This window comes from Salvelinus namaycush, chromosome 20 (assembly GCF_016432855.1).
Source record: "Salvelinus namaycush isolate Seneca chromosome 20, SaNama_1.0, whole genome shotgun sequence".
Classification (NCBI taxonomy): domain Eukaryota; kingdom Metazoa; phylum Chordata; class Actinopteri; order Salmoniformes; family Salmonidae; genus Salvelinus; species Salvelinus namaycush.
This window is the reverse complement of record NC_052326.1, coordinates 54693121-54710621: the sequence shown is the minus strand read 5'-3', so window position 1 is coordinate 54710621 and position 17501 is coordinate 54693121. Positions and strand designations below refer to the sequence as shown.

The 17501-nt window shown below is 45.6% G+C and overlaps 1 protein-coding gene across 1 annotated transcript in view; it reads right to left on the bottom strand.

Moving 5' to 3' along the window:
• The window catches only part of LOC120065512 (E3 ubiquitin-protein ligase RNF123), a 283067-nt gene that overhangs the window by 34033 nt on the left and 231533 nt on the right, over positions 1 to 17501 (bottom strand). The window contains exon 36 of the mRNA XM_039016569.1: positions 362 to 456. Within this exon, the coding sequence (XP_038872497.1) occupies positions 362 to 456 (95 nt within the window). The remainder of the gene's footprint in view (positions 1 to 361; positions 457 to 17501) is intronic.

Here is a 17501-nt window from a genome sequence, read left to right as displayed (position 1 = left end):
GCGGCCTGCTTTGACTCTATAGTCAGGAAGGTACTAGAGTGTAGTATAGCGTAGTATATTGTAGTATAGCTCAGTATAATATACCAACTGCAGTACTGGCTGCGGTCTGCTTTGACTCTATAGTCAGGAAGGTACTAGAGTGTAGTATAGTGTAGTATAATATACTCACTGCTGTACTGGCTGCGGCCTGCTTGGACTCTATAGTCAGGAAGGTACTAGCGTGTAGTATATTGTAGTATAGTGTGGTATAGTGTAGTATAATATACTCACTGCTGTACTGGCTGCGGCCTGCTTGGACTCTATAGTCAGGAAGGTACTAGAGTGTAGTATAGTGTAGTATATTGTAGTATAATATACTCACTGCTGTACTGGCTGCGGCCTGCTTGGACTCTATAGTCAGGAAGGCTAACATCTGTTCCACCTTCTGCTCTTCCTCCTCGTGGATGTAGTCTGTGTCTGCATGGGGAACGACACAGCTTACAGTTAGGAAATGCCACAGCTTACAGTTAGGAAACGACACAGCTTACAGTTAGGAAACGACACAGCTTACAGTTAGGAAACGACACAGCTTACAGTTAGGAAACGACACAGCTTACAGTTAGGAAACGACACAGATTACAGTTAGATGGAGTTAGTTGGGGAACGACACAGCTTACAGTTAGGAAACGACACAGCTTACAGTTAGTAAACGACACAGCTTACAGTTAGGAAACGACACAGCTTACAGTTAGGAAACGACACAGCTTACAGTTAGATGGAGTTACAGTTGGGGAACGACACAGATTACAGTTAGATGGAGTTACAGTTGGGGAACGACACAGATTACAGTTAGATGGAGTTAGTTGGGGAACGACACAGATTACAGTTAGATGGAGTTAGTTGGGGAACGACACAGATTACAGTTAGATGGAGTTAGTTGGGGAACGACACAGATTACAGTTAGATGGAGTTAGTTGGGGAACGACACAGATTACAGTTAGATGGAGTTACAGTTGGGGAACGACACAGCTTACAGTTAGATGGAGTTAGTTGGGGAACGACACAGCTTACAGTTAGATGGAGTTACAGTTGGGGAACGACACAGCTTACAGTTAGATGGAGTTACAGTTGGGGAACGACACAGCTTACAGTTAGATGGAGTTAGTTGGGGAACGACACAGATTACAGTTAGATGGAGTTACAGTTGGGGAACGACACAGCTTACAGTTAGATGGAGTTACAGTTGGGGAACGACACAGCTTACAGTTAGATGGAGTTACAGTTGGGGAACGACACAGATTACAGTTAGATGGAGTTAGTTGGGGAACGACACAGATTACAGTTAGATGGAGTTAGTTGGGGAACGACACAGATTACAGTTAGATGGAGTTAGTTGGGGAACGACACAGATTACAGTTAGATGGAGTTACAGTTGGGGAACGACACAGATTACAGTTAGATGGAGTTAGTTGGGGAACGACACAGTTTACAGTTAGATGGAGTTAGTTGGGGAACGACACAGTTTACAGTTAGATGGAGTTAGTTGGGGAACGACACAGATTACAGTTAGATGGAGTTAGTTGGGGAACGACACAGATTACAGTTAGATGGAGTTACAGTTGGGGAACGACACAGATTACAGTTAGATGGAGTTAGTTGGGGAACGACACAGATTACAGTTAGATGGAGTTAGTTGGGGAACGACACAGTTTACAGTTAGATGGAGTTAGTTGGGGAACGACACAGATTACAGTTAGATGGAGTTACAGTTGGGGAACGACACAGATTACAGTTAGATGGAGTTAGTTGGGGAACGACACAGATTACAGTTAGATGGAGTTAGTTGGGGAACGACACAGATTACAGTTAGATGGAGTTACAATTGGGGAACAACACAGCTTACAGTTAGATGGAGTTAGTTGGGGAACGACACTGATTACAGTTAGATGGAGTTAGTTGGGGAACGACACAGATTACAGTTAGATGGAGTTACAGTTGGGGAACGACACAGATTACAGTTAGATGGAGTTACAATTGGGGAACGACACAGATTACAGTTAGATGGAGTTAGTTGGGGAACGACACAGATTACAGTTAGATGGAGTTACAGTTGGGGAACGACACAGCTTACAGTTAGATGGAGTTACAGTTGGGGAACGACACAGATTACAGTTAGATGGAGTTAGTTGGGGAACGACACAGATTACAGTTAGATGGAGTTACAGTTGGGGAACGACACAGATTACAGTTAGATGGAGTTACAATTGGGGAACGACACAGATTACAGTTAGATGGAGTTAGTTGGGGAACGACACAGATTACAGTTAGATGGAGTTACAGTTGGGGAACGACACAGCTTACAGTTAGATGGAGTTACAGTTGGGGAACGACACAGCTTACAGTTAGATGGAGTTACAGTTGGGGAACGACACAGATTACAGTTAGATGGAGTTACAGTTGGGGAACGACACAGATTACAGTTAGATGGAGTTAGTTGGGGAACGACACAGATTACAGTTAGATGGAGTTACAGTTGGGGAACGACACAGATTACAGTTAGATGGAGTTAGTTGGGGAACGACACAGTTTACAGTTAGATGGAGTTAGTTGGGGAACGACACAGTTTACAGTTAGATGGAGTTAGTTGGGGAACGACACAGATTACAGTTAGATGGAGTTAGTTGGGGAACGACACAGATTACAGTTAGATGGAGTTACAGTTGGGGAACGACACAGATTACAGTTAGATGGAGTTAGTTGGGGAACGACACAGATTACAGTTAGATGGAGTTAGTTGGGGAACGACACAGTTTACAGTTAGATGGAGTTAGTTGGGGAACGACACAGATTACAGTTAGATGGAGTTACAGTTGGGGAACGACACAGATTACAGTTAGATGGAGTTAGTTGGGGAACGACACAGATTACAGTTAGATGGAGTTAGTTGGGGAACGACACAGATTACAGTTAGATGGAGTTACAATTGGGGAACGACACAGCTTACAGTTAGATGGAGTTAGTTGGGGAACGACACTGATTACAGTTAGATGGAGTTAGTTGGGGAACGACACAGATTACAGTTAGATGGAGTTACAGTTGGGGAACGACACAGATTACAGTTAGATGGAGTTACAATTGGGGAACGACACAGATTACAGTTAGATGGAGTTAGTTGGGGAACGACACAGATTACAGTTAGATGGAGTTACAGTTGGGGAACGACACAGCTTACAGTTAGATGGAGTTACAGTTGGGGAACGACACAGATTACAGTTAGATGGAGTTAGTTGGGGAACGACACAGATTACAGTTAGATGGAGTTACAGTTGGGGAACGACACAGATTACAGTTAGATGGAGTTACAGTTGGGGAACGACACAGATTACAGTTAGATGGAGTTAGTTGGGGAACGACACAGATTACAGTTAGATGGAGTTACAGTTGGGGAACGACACAGATTACAGTTAGATGGAGTTAGTTGGGGAACGACACAGATTACAGTTAGATGGAGTTAGTTGGGGAACGACACAGATTACAGTTAGATGGAGTTAGTTGGGGAACGACACAGTTTACAGTTAGATGGAGTTAGTTGGGGAACGACACAGATTACAGTTAGATGGAGTTAGTTGGGGAACGACACAGATTACAGTTAGATGGAGTTACAGTTGGGGAACGACACAGATTACAGTTAGATGGAGTTAGTTGGGGAACGACACATTACATCACTCATTTTACACAGTAAACAGAGATATTAAACAAAGATAACAAATTTTTCTTAAATACAAAATAGTAAAATCTCTCAAAGATTAAACATCTAACACACGCATCATTCAAGAGAGCAACATCCCATGCCCCAGCTCTCCTCCTGAATCGTTCCGTCTGAATCCCCAGCTCAAGAGAACAACTCTTCTCTCCTCCTGAATCGTTTAGTCTGAATCCCCAGCTCAAGAGAACAACTCTCCTCTCCTCCTGAATCGTTCCGTCTGAATCCCCAGCTCAAGAGAACAACTCTCCTCTCCTCCTGAATCGTTCCGTCTGAATCCCCAGCTCAAGAGAACAACTCTTCTCTCCTCCTGAATCGTTTAGTCTGAATCCCCAGCTCAAGAGAACAGCTCTCCTCCTGAATCGTTCCATCTGAATCCCCAGCTCAAGAGAACAGCTCTCCTCTCATCCTGCTTGAATGAATGCTTACGAGCCTACCACCGCTCAGACTGCTCTATCAAATCATAGACTTAATTATAATAAAAACACACAGAAATACGAGCCTTAGGTCATTAATACGGTCAAATCCGGAAACTATAATTTCGAAAACAAAACGTGAAATACGGAACCGTTATGTATTTTATCGAACGGGTGGCAACCTTAAGTCTAAATATTGCTGTTACATTGCACAACCTTCAATGTTATGTCATAATTATGTACAATTCTAACAAATTAATTACGGTCTTTATTAGGAAGAAATGGTCTTCACACAGTTCGCAACGAGCCAGGCGGCCCAAACTGTTGCATATACCCTGACGCGAATGCACTTTTGTTAAATCATCACCCGTTTGGCGAAGTAGGCTGTGAGTCGATGATAAATTAACAGGCACTGCATTGATTATATGCAACGCAGGACAAGCTAGTTAAACTAGTAATATCATCAACCATGTGTAGTTAACTAGTGATTATGTTAAGATGTATTGTTTTTTATAAGATAAGTTTAATGCTAGCTAGCAACTTACATTGGCTCATTGCAGCCACAAGGTCCTTTTGACGCTGCACTCGGGTAACAGGTGGTCAGCCTGCCACGCAGTCTCCTCGTGGATTGCAATGTAATCGGTAATAATTGGAATACAAAAATACCTATTACCGATTGTTATGAAAACTTGAAATCGGCCCTAATTATTCGGTCGACCTCTAATACTTATATTGGAATATTTATGGGAACTTACTCAAAAGGCAAAGAGGAGGAGGAGGGACAGGAGGAGGAGGAGGGAAAAGAGGAGGGACAGGAGGAGGAGGAGGGAAAAGAGGAGGGACAGGAAGAGGGAAAAGAGGAGGGACAGGAAGAGGAGGGACAGGAGGAGGGAAAAGAGGAGGGACAGGAAGAGGAGGGACAGGAGGAGGGAAAAGAGGGACAGGAGGAGGGACAGGAGGAGGGAAAAGAGGGACAGGAGGAGGGACAGGAGGAGGAGGGACAGGAGGAGGAGGGACAGGAGGAGGAGGGACAGGAGGAGGGGGGACAGGAGGAGGAGGGACAGGAGGAGGAGGGACAGGAGGAGGACTGAAAAACACATTCTCTCTCAAGGCCATCAGACTGTAAAATAGCCATCACTAACAGAGTGGCTGCTGCCAACATACAGACTCAAATCTCATGCCACTTTAATAAATGGATTTAATAAAAGGCATCACTAGTCACTTTAAATAACGCCACTTTAATAATGTCTACATATCCTACATTACTCATCTCATATGTATATACTGTATTCTATACCATCTACAGCATCTTGCCTATGCCGCACGGCCATCGCTCATCCATATATTTATATGTACATATTCTTATTCCATCCCTTTAGATTTGTGTGTTTAAGGTAGTCGTTGTGAATTTGTTAGATTACTTGTTAGATATTACTGCACTGTCAGAACTAGAAGCACAAGCATTTCGCTACACTCGCATTAACATCTGCTAACCATGTGTATGTGACCATAAAATTGTATTTTATTTGAGGAGGAGGAACAGGAGGAGGAACATGAGGAGGAGGGGGGACAGGAGGAGGGGGGACAGGAGGAGGAGGGACAGGAAGAGGAGGGACAGGAGGAGGAACAGGAGGAGGGACAAAAGGGGGGACAGGAGGAGGAGGGGGGACAGGAAGAGGGACAAAAGGGGGGACAGGAGGAGGAGGGGGGACAGGAGGAGGCACAGGAGGAGGAGGAACAGGAGGAGAGGGGACAGGAGGAGGGACAGAAGGAGGGGGGACAGGAAGAGGAGGAAAAGGAGGAGGGACAGGAGGAGAGACAGGAGGAAGAACAGGAGGAGTAGTAGGGACAAAAGGGGGGGACAGGAGGAGGGACAGGAGGAGGAGGAACAGCAGGAGGAGGGGGGACAGGAGGAGGAGGGACAGGAAGAGGGACAAGAGGAGAGACAGGAAGAGGGACAAGAGGAGAGACAGGAAGAGGGACAAGAGGAGGAGGAACAGGAGGAGGGACAGGAGGAGGGGGATCAGGAGGGGGAAGAGGAGGAGGAGGAGGACAGGAGGAGGAGGGGGGACAGGAGGAGGAGGAGGACAGGAGGAGGAATGGGGAGAGGAGGGGGACAGGAGGAGGAGGAGGGGGAAGAGGAGGAGGAACAGGAGGAGGGGGAACAGGAGGAGGAGGAACAGGAGGAGGAGGAGGAGGAGGGGGAACAGGAGGAGGAGGGGGAACAGGAGGAGGAGGGGGAACAGGAGGAGGAACAGGAGGAGGGGGGACAGGAGGAGGAGGGGGGACAGTAGGAGGAGGGGGACAGGAGGAGGAACAGGAGGAGGAGGGGGGGGCAGGAGGAGGAGGGGGGACAGGAGGAAGAGGGGGACAGGAGGAGGAACAGGAGGAAGAGGAGGGACAGGAGAAGGGGGGACAGGAGGAGGGGGGGCAGGAGGAACAGAAGGAGGAGGAGTAGAGTCCTGACTGGCAGCATGGTCATTGAGAGAGATGGAGATATTTAAACATGTTTGAAGTGGATAAATGTCCATCAGCCTCCTCTCCTCTTCTTTCTTCTAGTGGCTGCTGTGTGTTTAATGCTGCGTACCATCTGAGACGCTCATCTATAATGTATTACTGTCCGCCTGGCTGGTCGACTGTCTTCACAGCTCCGATACCCTTGGAGAGAGGCAGGAACCTGTCCTTCAGTTCAGCACATGACTGAACAATAAACATGGTCTTCGTTCGGCAAATTCTACTATTATCATCATCATCATTCATAAAATCAATATTTTTTCAACCTAGAGAATTTGAAGAATTCCTCAGTGTATTATTAATTTGTGGTTCCACCATCATCATCATCCATTTTTAACTGTACTATTAGAATAATTTGTTGTGGTCTCAGAGCCAACCGTAACCCCTAGAACCAAGCCCAGAGCCAACCCTAGAGCCCAGAGACAGGCCCAACCCGAGAGCCAAGCCCAGTGAGAAAGCAGAGCCACAAGGACTGTTTTTACAAACAAATGAGAGGGGGGTAAGGAGAGAGGAAGGGAGAGAGAAGGGGGAGGTGGGGGGTGCTGATGAAAATAACCCGTGTTAGCAGCAGCAGCTGATGGGACAGAGGCGATGCCTCCTGCCACTAACCCTCTCCTCTTCCTCCCCTCCCTCTCCTCACCCTCTCTGTTTGTGAACTTGGCCATGTCCTTGCCACAGTGCATTTAGGTGGAACATAGCAAGACACAGAGGAAGAATATACACTGCTCAAAAAAATAAAGGGAACACTTAAACAACACAATGTAACTCCAAGTCAATCACACTTCTGTGAAATCAAACTGTCCAATTAGGAAGCAACACTGATTGACAATAAATTTCACATGCTGTTGTGCAAATGGAATAGACAAAAGGTGGAAATTATAGGCAATTAGCAAGACACCCCCAATAAAGGAGTGATTCTGCAGGTGGTGACCACAGACCACTTCTCAGTTCCTATGCTTCCTGGCTGATGTTTTGGTCACTTTTGAATGCTGGCGGTGCTCTCACTCTAGTGGTAGCATGAGACGGAGTCTACAACCCACACAAGTGGCTCAGGTAGTGCAGTTCATCCAGGATGGCACATCAATGCGAGCTGTGGCAAAAAGGTTTGCTGTGTCTGTCAGCGTAGTGTCCAGAGCATGGAGGCGCTACCAGGAGACAGGCCAGTACATCAGGAGACGTGGAGGAGGCCGTAGGAGGGCAACAACCCAGCAGCAGGACCGCTACCTCCGCCTTTGTGCAAGGAGGTGCACTGCCAGCGCCCTGCAAAATGACCTCCAGCAGGCCACAAATGTGCATGTGTCTGCTCAAACGGTCAGACTCCATGAGGGTGGTATGAGGGCCCGACGTCCACAGGTGGGGGTTGTGCTTACAGCCCAACACCGTGCAGGACGTTTGGCATTTGCCAGAGAACACCAAGATTGGCAAATTCGCCACTGGCGCCCTGTGCTCTTCACAGATGAAAGCAGGTTCACACTGAGGACATGAGCACATGTGACAGACGTGACAGAGTCTGGAGACGCCGTGGAGAACGTTCTGCTGCCTGCAACATCCTCCAGCATGACCGGTTTGGCGGTGGGTCAGTCATGGTGTGTGGTGGCATTTCTTTGTGGGGCCGCACAGCCCTCCATGGGCTCGCCAGAGGTAGCCTGACTGCCATTAGGTACCGAGATGAGATCCTCAGACCCCTTGTGAGACCATATGCTGACACATGCACATTTGTGGCCTGCTGGAGGTCATTTTGCAGGGCGCTGGCTGTGCACCTCCTTGCACAAAGGCGGAGGTAGCGGTCCTGCTGCTGGGTTGTTGCCCTCCTACGGCCTCCTCCACGTCTCCTGATGTACTGGCCTGTCTCCTGGTAGCGCCTCCATGCTCTGGACACTACGCTGACAGACACAGCAAACCTTTTTGCCACAGCTCGCATTGATGTGCCATCCTGGATGAACTGCACTACCTGAGCCACTTGTGTGGGTTGTAGACTCCGTCTCATGCTACCACTAGAGTGAGAGCACCGCCAGCATTCAAAAGTGACCAAAACATCAGCCAGGAAGCATAGGAACTGAGAAGTGGTCTGTGGTCACCACCTGCAGAATCACTCCTTTTTTGGGGGTGTCTTGCTAATTGCCTATAATTTCCACCTTTTGTCTATTCCATTTGCACAACAGCATGTGACATTTATTGTCAATCAGTGTTGCTTCCTAATTGGACAGTTTGATTTCATAGAAGTGTGATTGACTTGGAGTTACATTGTGTTGTTTAAGTGTTCCCTTTATTTTTTTGAGCAGTGTATATATATATCTATATATATATAGGCAGGTTTCTGAAGGGTTGGGGAGTAGGGCAAGAATTTGCATCTCTGGGTCACTCAGATCCACATTCTTCAGAAAGTATTCATACCCTTTGACTTAATCCATATTTTGTTAGGTTACATCCTGAATTCAAAATGCATTCTATAGATAATTTTTTCCCCCTCACCCATCTACGTAAAATAACCCATTTATTGAAAATGAAATACAGAAATATCTTACATATTAATATTCACACCCTTTTTGCTATGCCACTCCATATTGAGCTCAGCTGAATCCAATTTTCTTAAGATGCCACTACAACTTGACTGGATTCCACCTGTGGGCAATTAAATTGTTTGGACATTATTTAGAAAAAAACACCTGTCTATATAAGGTCCCATAGTTGACAGTGCACGTCAGAGCAGAAACTATTGTCCAAGGAACTGCCCCAAAGATCTACAATATATAATTGTGATGAGGCATGTCTGGGGAAGGATATGAAACAATTTCTAGAGTGTTGAACGTTTCCAAGAGCACGGTGTTCTCCATAATTTGGAAATACCCAGACTACCCAGACTGCCTAGAGCTGGCCGTCCAACCAAACTGAGCGACTAGGCAAGAAGGACCTTGGTCAGGGAGGTGACCAAGAACCCAATGACCCCTGACAGAACTACAGTCACAGGGCTGAAATGGGAGAACCTGCCAGAAGGACAACAGTCTCTATAGCACTTCATCAATCTGGGCTTTATGGGAGAGTGGCTAGACAGCTGAGAAACAGCTGAGAAAAAGGCACGACAGCACAACAGGAGTGCATTTGCAAAAAGGCGCGTGAAAGATTCTGAGAATAAGGCAAAAAATATTCTGTGCTCTAATGAGTGAGAAAATGTAACTCTTTCGGCCTGAATGCAAAGTGCTATGTGTGGAGTAAACCAGGCACAGCTCATCACCCATTTCACACCATCCTTACCGTGAAGCATGATGGTGGCAGCATCATGCTATGGGGATAATTTTAAGCAGCAGGGACTGGGAGACTGGTAAGGATAGAGGGAACAATGAATGGAGCCAAATACAGGCAAATCCTTAATGAAAACCTGCTTCAGCGTGCAAACGACCTTAGACTGGGGGCAAAGATTTGTATTCCATTTTACATTTACATTTTAGTCATTTAGCAGACAGTCTTATCCAGAGCGACTTACAGTAGAGTGCATACATTTTATTACATTTTACATACTGAGACAAGGATATCCCTACCGGCCAAACCCTCCCTAACCCGGACGACGCTATGCCAATTGTGCGTCGCCCCACGGACCTCCCGGTTGCGGCCGGCTGCGACAGAGCCTGGGCGCGAACCCAGCCCAGCCTGGGCGCGAACCCAGAGACTCTGGTGGCGCAGCTAGCACTGCGATGCAGTGCCCTAGACCACTGCGCCACCCGGGAGGCTATTAGACTATTCCAACAGTTCACTGCCACTCTCCGTTTAACTTAAAAAAGGAGAAAATCTGCAAGGAAGAATGGGAGAAATTCCCCAAATCCAGACGTGCAAAGCTGACACAGACATACCCAAGACGACTCCAAGCTGACACAGACATACACAAGACGACTCAAAGCTGACAGAGACATACCCAAGACGACTCAAAGCTGACAGAGACATACCCAAGACGACTCAAAGCTGACAGAGACATACCCAAGACGACTCCAAGCGGATACAGACATACCCAAGACGACTCCAAGCTGACACAGACATACCCAAGACGACTCAAAGCTGGCACAGACATACCCAAGACGACTCAAAGCTGACAGAGACATACCCAAGACGACTCAAAGCTGACAGAGACATACCCAAGACGACTCAAAGCTGACACAGACATACCCAAGACGACTCAAAGCTGACACAGACATAGCCAAGACGACTCAAAGCTGACACAGACATACCCAAGACGACTCAAAGCTGACACAGACATACCCAAGACGACTCAAAGCTGATACAGACATACCCAAGACGACTCAAAGCTGACACACATACCCAAGACGACTCAAAGCTGACACAGACATACAAGACGACTCAAAGCTGACACAGACATACCCAAGACGACTCAAAGCTGACACAGACATACCCAAGACGACTCAAAGCTGACACAGACATACCCAAGACGACTCAAAGCTGATACAGACATACCCAAGACGACTCAAAGCTGACACAGACATACCCAAGACGACTCAAAGCTGACACAGACATACCCAAGACGACTCAAAGCTGACACAGACATACCCAAGACGACTCAAAGCTGACACAGACATAGCCAAGACGACTCAAAGCTGATACAGACATACCCAAGATGACACAAAGCTGATACACATACCCAAGACGACTCAAAGCTGATACAGACATACAAGACGACTCAAAGCTGACACAGACATACAAGACGACTCAAAGCTGACACAGACATACCCAAGACGACTCAAAGCTGATACAGACATACCCAAGACGACTCAAAGCTGTAATCGCTGCCAAAGGTGCTTCTACAAAGTATTGACTCAGGGGTGTGAATACTTATGTAAATGAGATATTTATGTATTTCATTTTCAATAAATTTGAAATCTCAAAAAACATGTTTTCACTTTGTGTGTTGTGTGTAGATGGGCGAATTATTATTATTTTTAATTAATTTTGAATTCAGGCTGTAAAAACAAAATGTAGAATATGTCAAGGGGTATGAATACTTTCTGTATGTGAATTAAGGGTAACAATTAAGAACTGATTGTTTTAAATTAAAATGGTCAAAAATATATAAAATAGCTTCTTTGCCAAGAGCAATTTCTCAAGCAAGAATTTTGCTTTTTTACATTTTTATTTTACCTTTATTTAACAAGGTAAGACAGTTAAGAACAAATTCTTATTTACAATGACGGCCTACTAGAAGGCAAAAGGCCTCCTGCAGGGACGGGGACTGGGATTAAAATAAAACATGTAATATAGGACAAAACATACATCACAACAAGAGAGACAACAACACGACAAAAAGAGAGACCTAAGACAACAACATAGCAAGGCAGCAACACATAACACAGCATGGTAGCAACACAACATGACAACAACATGGTACCAACACAACATGGCAGCAGCACAACATGGTAGCGGCACAAAACATGGTACAAACATTATTGAGCACAGACAACAGCACAAAGGGCAAGAAGGTAGAGACAACAATACATCACGCGAAGCAGCCACAACTGTCAGTAAGAGTGTCCATGATTGAGTCTTTGAATGAAGAGACGGAGATAAAACTGTCCAGTTTGAGTGTTTCTTGCAGCTCGTTCCCGTCGCTAGCTGCAGCGAACTGAAAAGACGAGCAACCCAGGGATGTGTGTGCTTTGGGGACCTTCAACAGAATGTGACTGGCAGAACGGGTGTTGTATGTGGAGGATGAGGGCTGCAGTAGATATCTCAGATAGTGGAGAGTGATGCCTAAGAGGGTTTAATATATAAGCATCAACCAGTGGGTCTTGCGACGGGTATACAGAGATGACCAGTTTACAGAGGAGTATAGAGTGCAGTGATGTGTCCTATGAGGAGCATTGGTGGAAAATCTGATGGCCGAATGGTAAAGAACATCTTGCCGCTCGAGAGCGCCCTTACCTGCCGATCTATAAATTACATCTCCGTAATCTAGCATGGTAGGATGGTCATCTGAATCAGGGTTAGTTTGGCAGCTGGGGTGAAAGAGGAGTGATTTCGATAGAGGAAACCAGGTATAGATTTAACCTTAGCCTGCAGCTTTGATATGTAATGAGAAGGACAGTGTATCGTCTAGCCATAGTCCCAAGTACTTGTATAATGTGACTATCTCAAGCTCTAAACCCTCAGAGGCAGTAATCACACCTGTGGGGAGAGGGGCATTCTTCTTACCAAACGACATGACCTTTGTTTTGGAGGTGTTCGGAACAAGGTTAAGGGTAGAGAAAGCTTGTTGGACACTAAGAAAGCTTTGTTGTAGAGCGTTTAACACAAAATCCGGGGAGGTGCCAGCTGAGTATAACACCGTATCATCTGCAAACAAACGGATGAGAGAGCTTCCTACCGCTTGAGCTATGTTGTTAATGTAAATTGAGAAGAGCGTGGAGCCTAGGACCGAGCCTTGGGGTACTCCTTTTGTGACAGACAGTGGATAAGACAGCAGATGTTTTGACTACATACACTGCACTTTTTGAAAGAGGTAGTTAGCAAACCAGGCCAAAGACCCCTCAGACACACCAATACTCCTTAGCCAGTCCACAAGAATGGAATGGTCTACAGCAACAAAAGCTTTGGCCAAGTCATTAAAAATAGCAGCACAACATTGCTAAGAATTTTACTTTTTAATTTCCCCCCCCCCCCTCGCTCTACTTTTTTCATTCAACTTTTTCACCCTGGACGCTTTATCTGGACCTGGTTCTACAGGACCTCCACCAGCCGAAGCTAAGTAGTAACACTAACATTATGCCTTCTAATTGCAGTCGCTGTACTCATAATATACAGGAGAACGATCGCCTTATGGTGAGGATAGCCGTGTTGCAAGCCCAGCTTCAGACGCAATCGTTAGGCAAGGGTAATTAAAGTGTAGGAAAGGATGAAACAACGTCTGTGCCACTAATAAGTACAGATAGTAGTATAAATCCCCTCACACAGTCCCCGCAGCCGGACAACTTTCTCATGGCTTCTGGAAGGAAATGCTGACGGCATTTTCAACCGGTGTCGCTCATTCAGCCGACAGAAACTTTCAACTGGTTCTCCCCATTAAGCAACGAGATGCCGAGCCTCCATTGGTCTCTCCTCCACCCGTTACGGGGTCTGAGATGCCGAAGCCCCCCACCATTAGCTCTAACAAATTGAAAACCCTAGTCATTGGAGACTCCATTACCCGCAGTATTAGTATTAGACTTAAAAAGAATAATCCAACGATCATACACTGTTTACCAGGGGGCAGGGCTACTGACGTTAAGGCTAATCTGAAGATGGTGCTGGCTAAGGCTAAAACTGGCGAGTGTAGAGAGTTATAGGGATATCGTTATCCACGTCGGCACCAACAATGTTAGGATGAAACAGTCAGAGGTCACCAAGCGCAACATAGCTTCAGCGTGTAAATCAGCTAGAAAGATGTGTCGGCATCGAGCAATTGTCTCTGGCCCCCTCCCAGTTAGGGGGAGTGATGAGCTTTACAGCAGAGTCTCACAACTCAATCGCTGGTTGAAAACTGTTTTATGCCCCTCCCAAAAGATAGAATTTGTAAATAATTGGCCCTCTTTCCGGGACTCACCCACAAACAGGACCAAACCTGGCTTGCTGAGGAGTGACGGAATCCATCCTAGCTGGAGGGGTGCTCTCATCTTATCTATGAACATGGACAGGGCTCTAGCTCCACAATGAGATAGGGTGTAGGCCAGACAGCAGGCTGTTAGCCAGCCTGCCAGTTTAGTGGAGTCTGCCACTAGCACAATCAGTGTAGTCAGCTCAGCTATCCCCATTGAGACCGTGTCTGTGCCTCGATCTAGGTTGGGCAAAACTAAACATGGCAGCATTCACTTCGCAATCTCACTAAAATAAAGACCTCCATTCCTGCCATTATTGAAAGAGATTGTGATATCTCACATCTCAAAATAGTGCTACTTAATGGTAGATCCCTCACTTCCAAGGCAGTCATAGTCAATGAACTGATCATAGTCTTCATGTGATTGGCCTGACAGACATGGTTGAATTGAAGCCTGATGAATTGACTGTGTTAAATGAGGAATCTCCTCCTGGTTGTAATATCCACAAAGGAGGAGGTGTTGCAATAGCAAATTTCAATTTACAAAAACAAATGACTTCGTTTTCGTCTTTTGCACTTTTTATAGCTACTGTTTACAGACCTCCTGGGCCATATACAGCATTCCTCACTGAGTTCCCTGAATTACTTTCGGACCTTGTAGTTTTGGCAGATAATATTCACATGGAAAAGTCCACAGACCCACTCCAAAAGGCTTACGGAGCCGTCATCGACACAGTGGGTTTTATCCAACATGTCTCCGGACCTACTCACTGCCACAGTCATACTCTGAATCTAGTTTTGTCCCGTGGAATAAATATTGTGGATCTTAATGCTTTTCCTCATAATCCTGGACTATCGGACCACCATTTTATTACGTTTGCAATCGCAACAAATAATCTGCTCAGACCCCAACCAAGGATCAGCAAAAGCCATGCTATAAATTCCCGAACAACCCAAAGATTCGTAGATGTCCTACCAGACTCCCTCCACCTACCCAAGGACGTCAGAGTACAAAAATTGGTTAACCACCTGAGGAACTACATTTAACCTCCCGTAATACCCTAGATGCAGTCGCACTCCTAAAAACCAAAAATATTTGTCATAAGAAACTAGCTCCCTGGTATACAGAAAATACCCGAGCCCTGAAGCAAGCTTCCAGAAAATTGTAATGGAAATGAAGCCAAACCAAACTGGAAGTCTACCGACTAGCTTGAAAAAGCAGTACCATGCAGTATCGAAGAGCCCTCACTGCTGCTCGATCATCCTATTTTTCCAACTTAATTGAGGAGAATAAGAATAATCCAAAATGTATTTTTGATACTGTCGCAAAGCTAACTAAAAAGCGGCATTCCCCAAGAGAGGATTCAGCAGTGATAAATTCATGAACTTCTTTGATGAAAAGATCATGATCATCAGAAAGCAAATTACGGACTCCTCTTTAAATCTGCGTATTCCTCCAAAGCTCAGCTGTCCTGAGTCTGTACAACACTGCCAGGACCTAGGATCAAGGGAGACACTCAGGTTTTTAAAAAACTATATCTCTTGACACATTGATGAAAATAGTCTTGGCCTCTAAACCTTCAAGCTGCATACTGGACCCTATTCCAACTAAACTACTGAAAGAGCTGCTTCCTGTGCTTGGCCCTCCTATGTTGAATATAATAAAAGGCTCCCTATCCACCGGATGTGTACCGAACTCACTAAAAGTGGCAGTAATAAAGGCTCTCTTGAAAAAGCCAAACCTTGACCCAGAAAATATTTAAAAAACTAAAATCGGCCTATATCGAATCTTCCATTCCTCTCAACATTTTTAGAAAAAGCTGTTGCACAGCAACTGACTGCCTTCCTGAAGACAAACAATGTATACGAAACACTTCAGTCTGTTTTTAGACCCCATCATAGCACTGAGACTGCACTCGTGAAGCTGGTATATGACCTTTTAATGGCGTCAGACCAAGGCTCTGCATCTGTCCCCGTGCTCCTAGACCTTAGTGCTGCTTGACACCATCGTTCACCACATTCTTTTGGAGAGATTGTAAACCCAAATTGTTCTACACGAACAAGTTCTGGCCTGGTTTAGATCTTATCTGTCGGAAAGATATCAATTTGTCTCTGTGGATGGTTTGTCCTCTGACAAATCAACTGTAAATTTCGGTGTTCCTCAAGGTTCCGTTTTAGGACCACTATTGCTTTCACTATACATTTTACCTCTTGGTGATGTCATTCGGAAACATAATGTTAACTTTCACCTCTTTGCGGACGATACACAGCTGTACATTTCTATGAAACATGGTGAAGCCCCAAAATCGCTCTCCCTGGATGCCTGTATTTCAGACATAAGGAAGTGGATGGCAACACATTTTCTACTTGTAAACTCGGACAAAACAGAAACGATTGTTCTAGGTCCCAAGAAACAAAGAGATCTTCTGTTGGATCTGACAATTAATCTTGACGGTTGTACAGTCGTCTCAAATAAAACTGTGAAAGACCTCGCCGTTACTCTGGACCCTGATCTCTCTTTTGACGAACATATCAAGACTGTTTCAAGGACAGCTTTTTTCCATCTTCGTAACATCGTAGCAAAAATCTGAAACTTTTTGTCCAAAAAGGATGCAGAAAAGTTATTCCATGCTTTTGTCACTTCTATATTAAACTACTGCAATGCTCTACTTTCCGGCTACCCAGATAAAGCACTAAATAAACTTACGTTAGTGCTAAACACGGCTGATAGAATCTTGACTAGAACCCCAAAATTTTATCATATTACTCCAATGCTAGCCTGGCTTCCTGTTAGGGCAAGGGCTGATTTCAAGGTTTTACTGCTAACCTACAAAGCATTACATGGGCTTGCTCCTACCCATCCTGCCGTACATACGCTATAGTCACAAGACGCAGGCCTCCTTATTGTCCCTAGAATTTCTAAGCAAACAGCTGGAGGCAGGGCTTTCTCCTATAGGAGCTCCATTATTATGGAATGGTCTGCCTATCCATGTGAGATCGGTCTCAACCTTTAAGTCTTTATTGAAGACTCATCTCTTCATTAGGTCCTATGATTGAGTGTTGTCTGGCCCAGGGATGTGAAGGTGAACGGAAAGGCACTGGAGCGACGAACCACCCTTGCTGTCTCTGCCTGGCCGGTTCCCCTCTCTCCACCAGGATTCTTTGCCTCTAACCTTATTACGGGGGCTGAGTCACAGGCTTACTGGTGCTCTTCCATCCCGTCCCTAGGAGGGGTGCGTCACCTGAGTGGGTTGAGTCA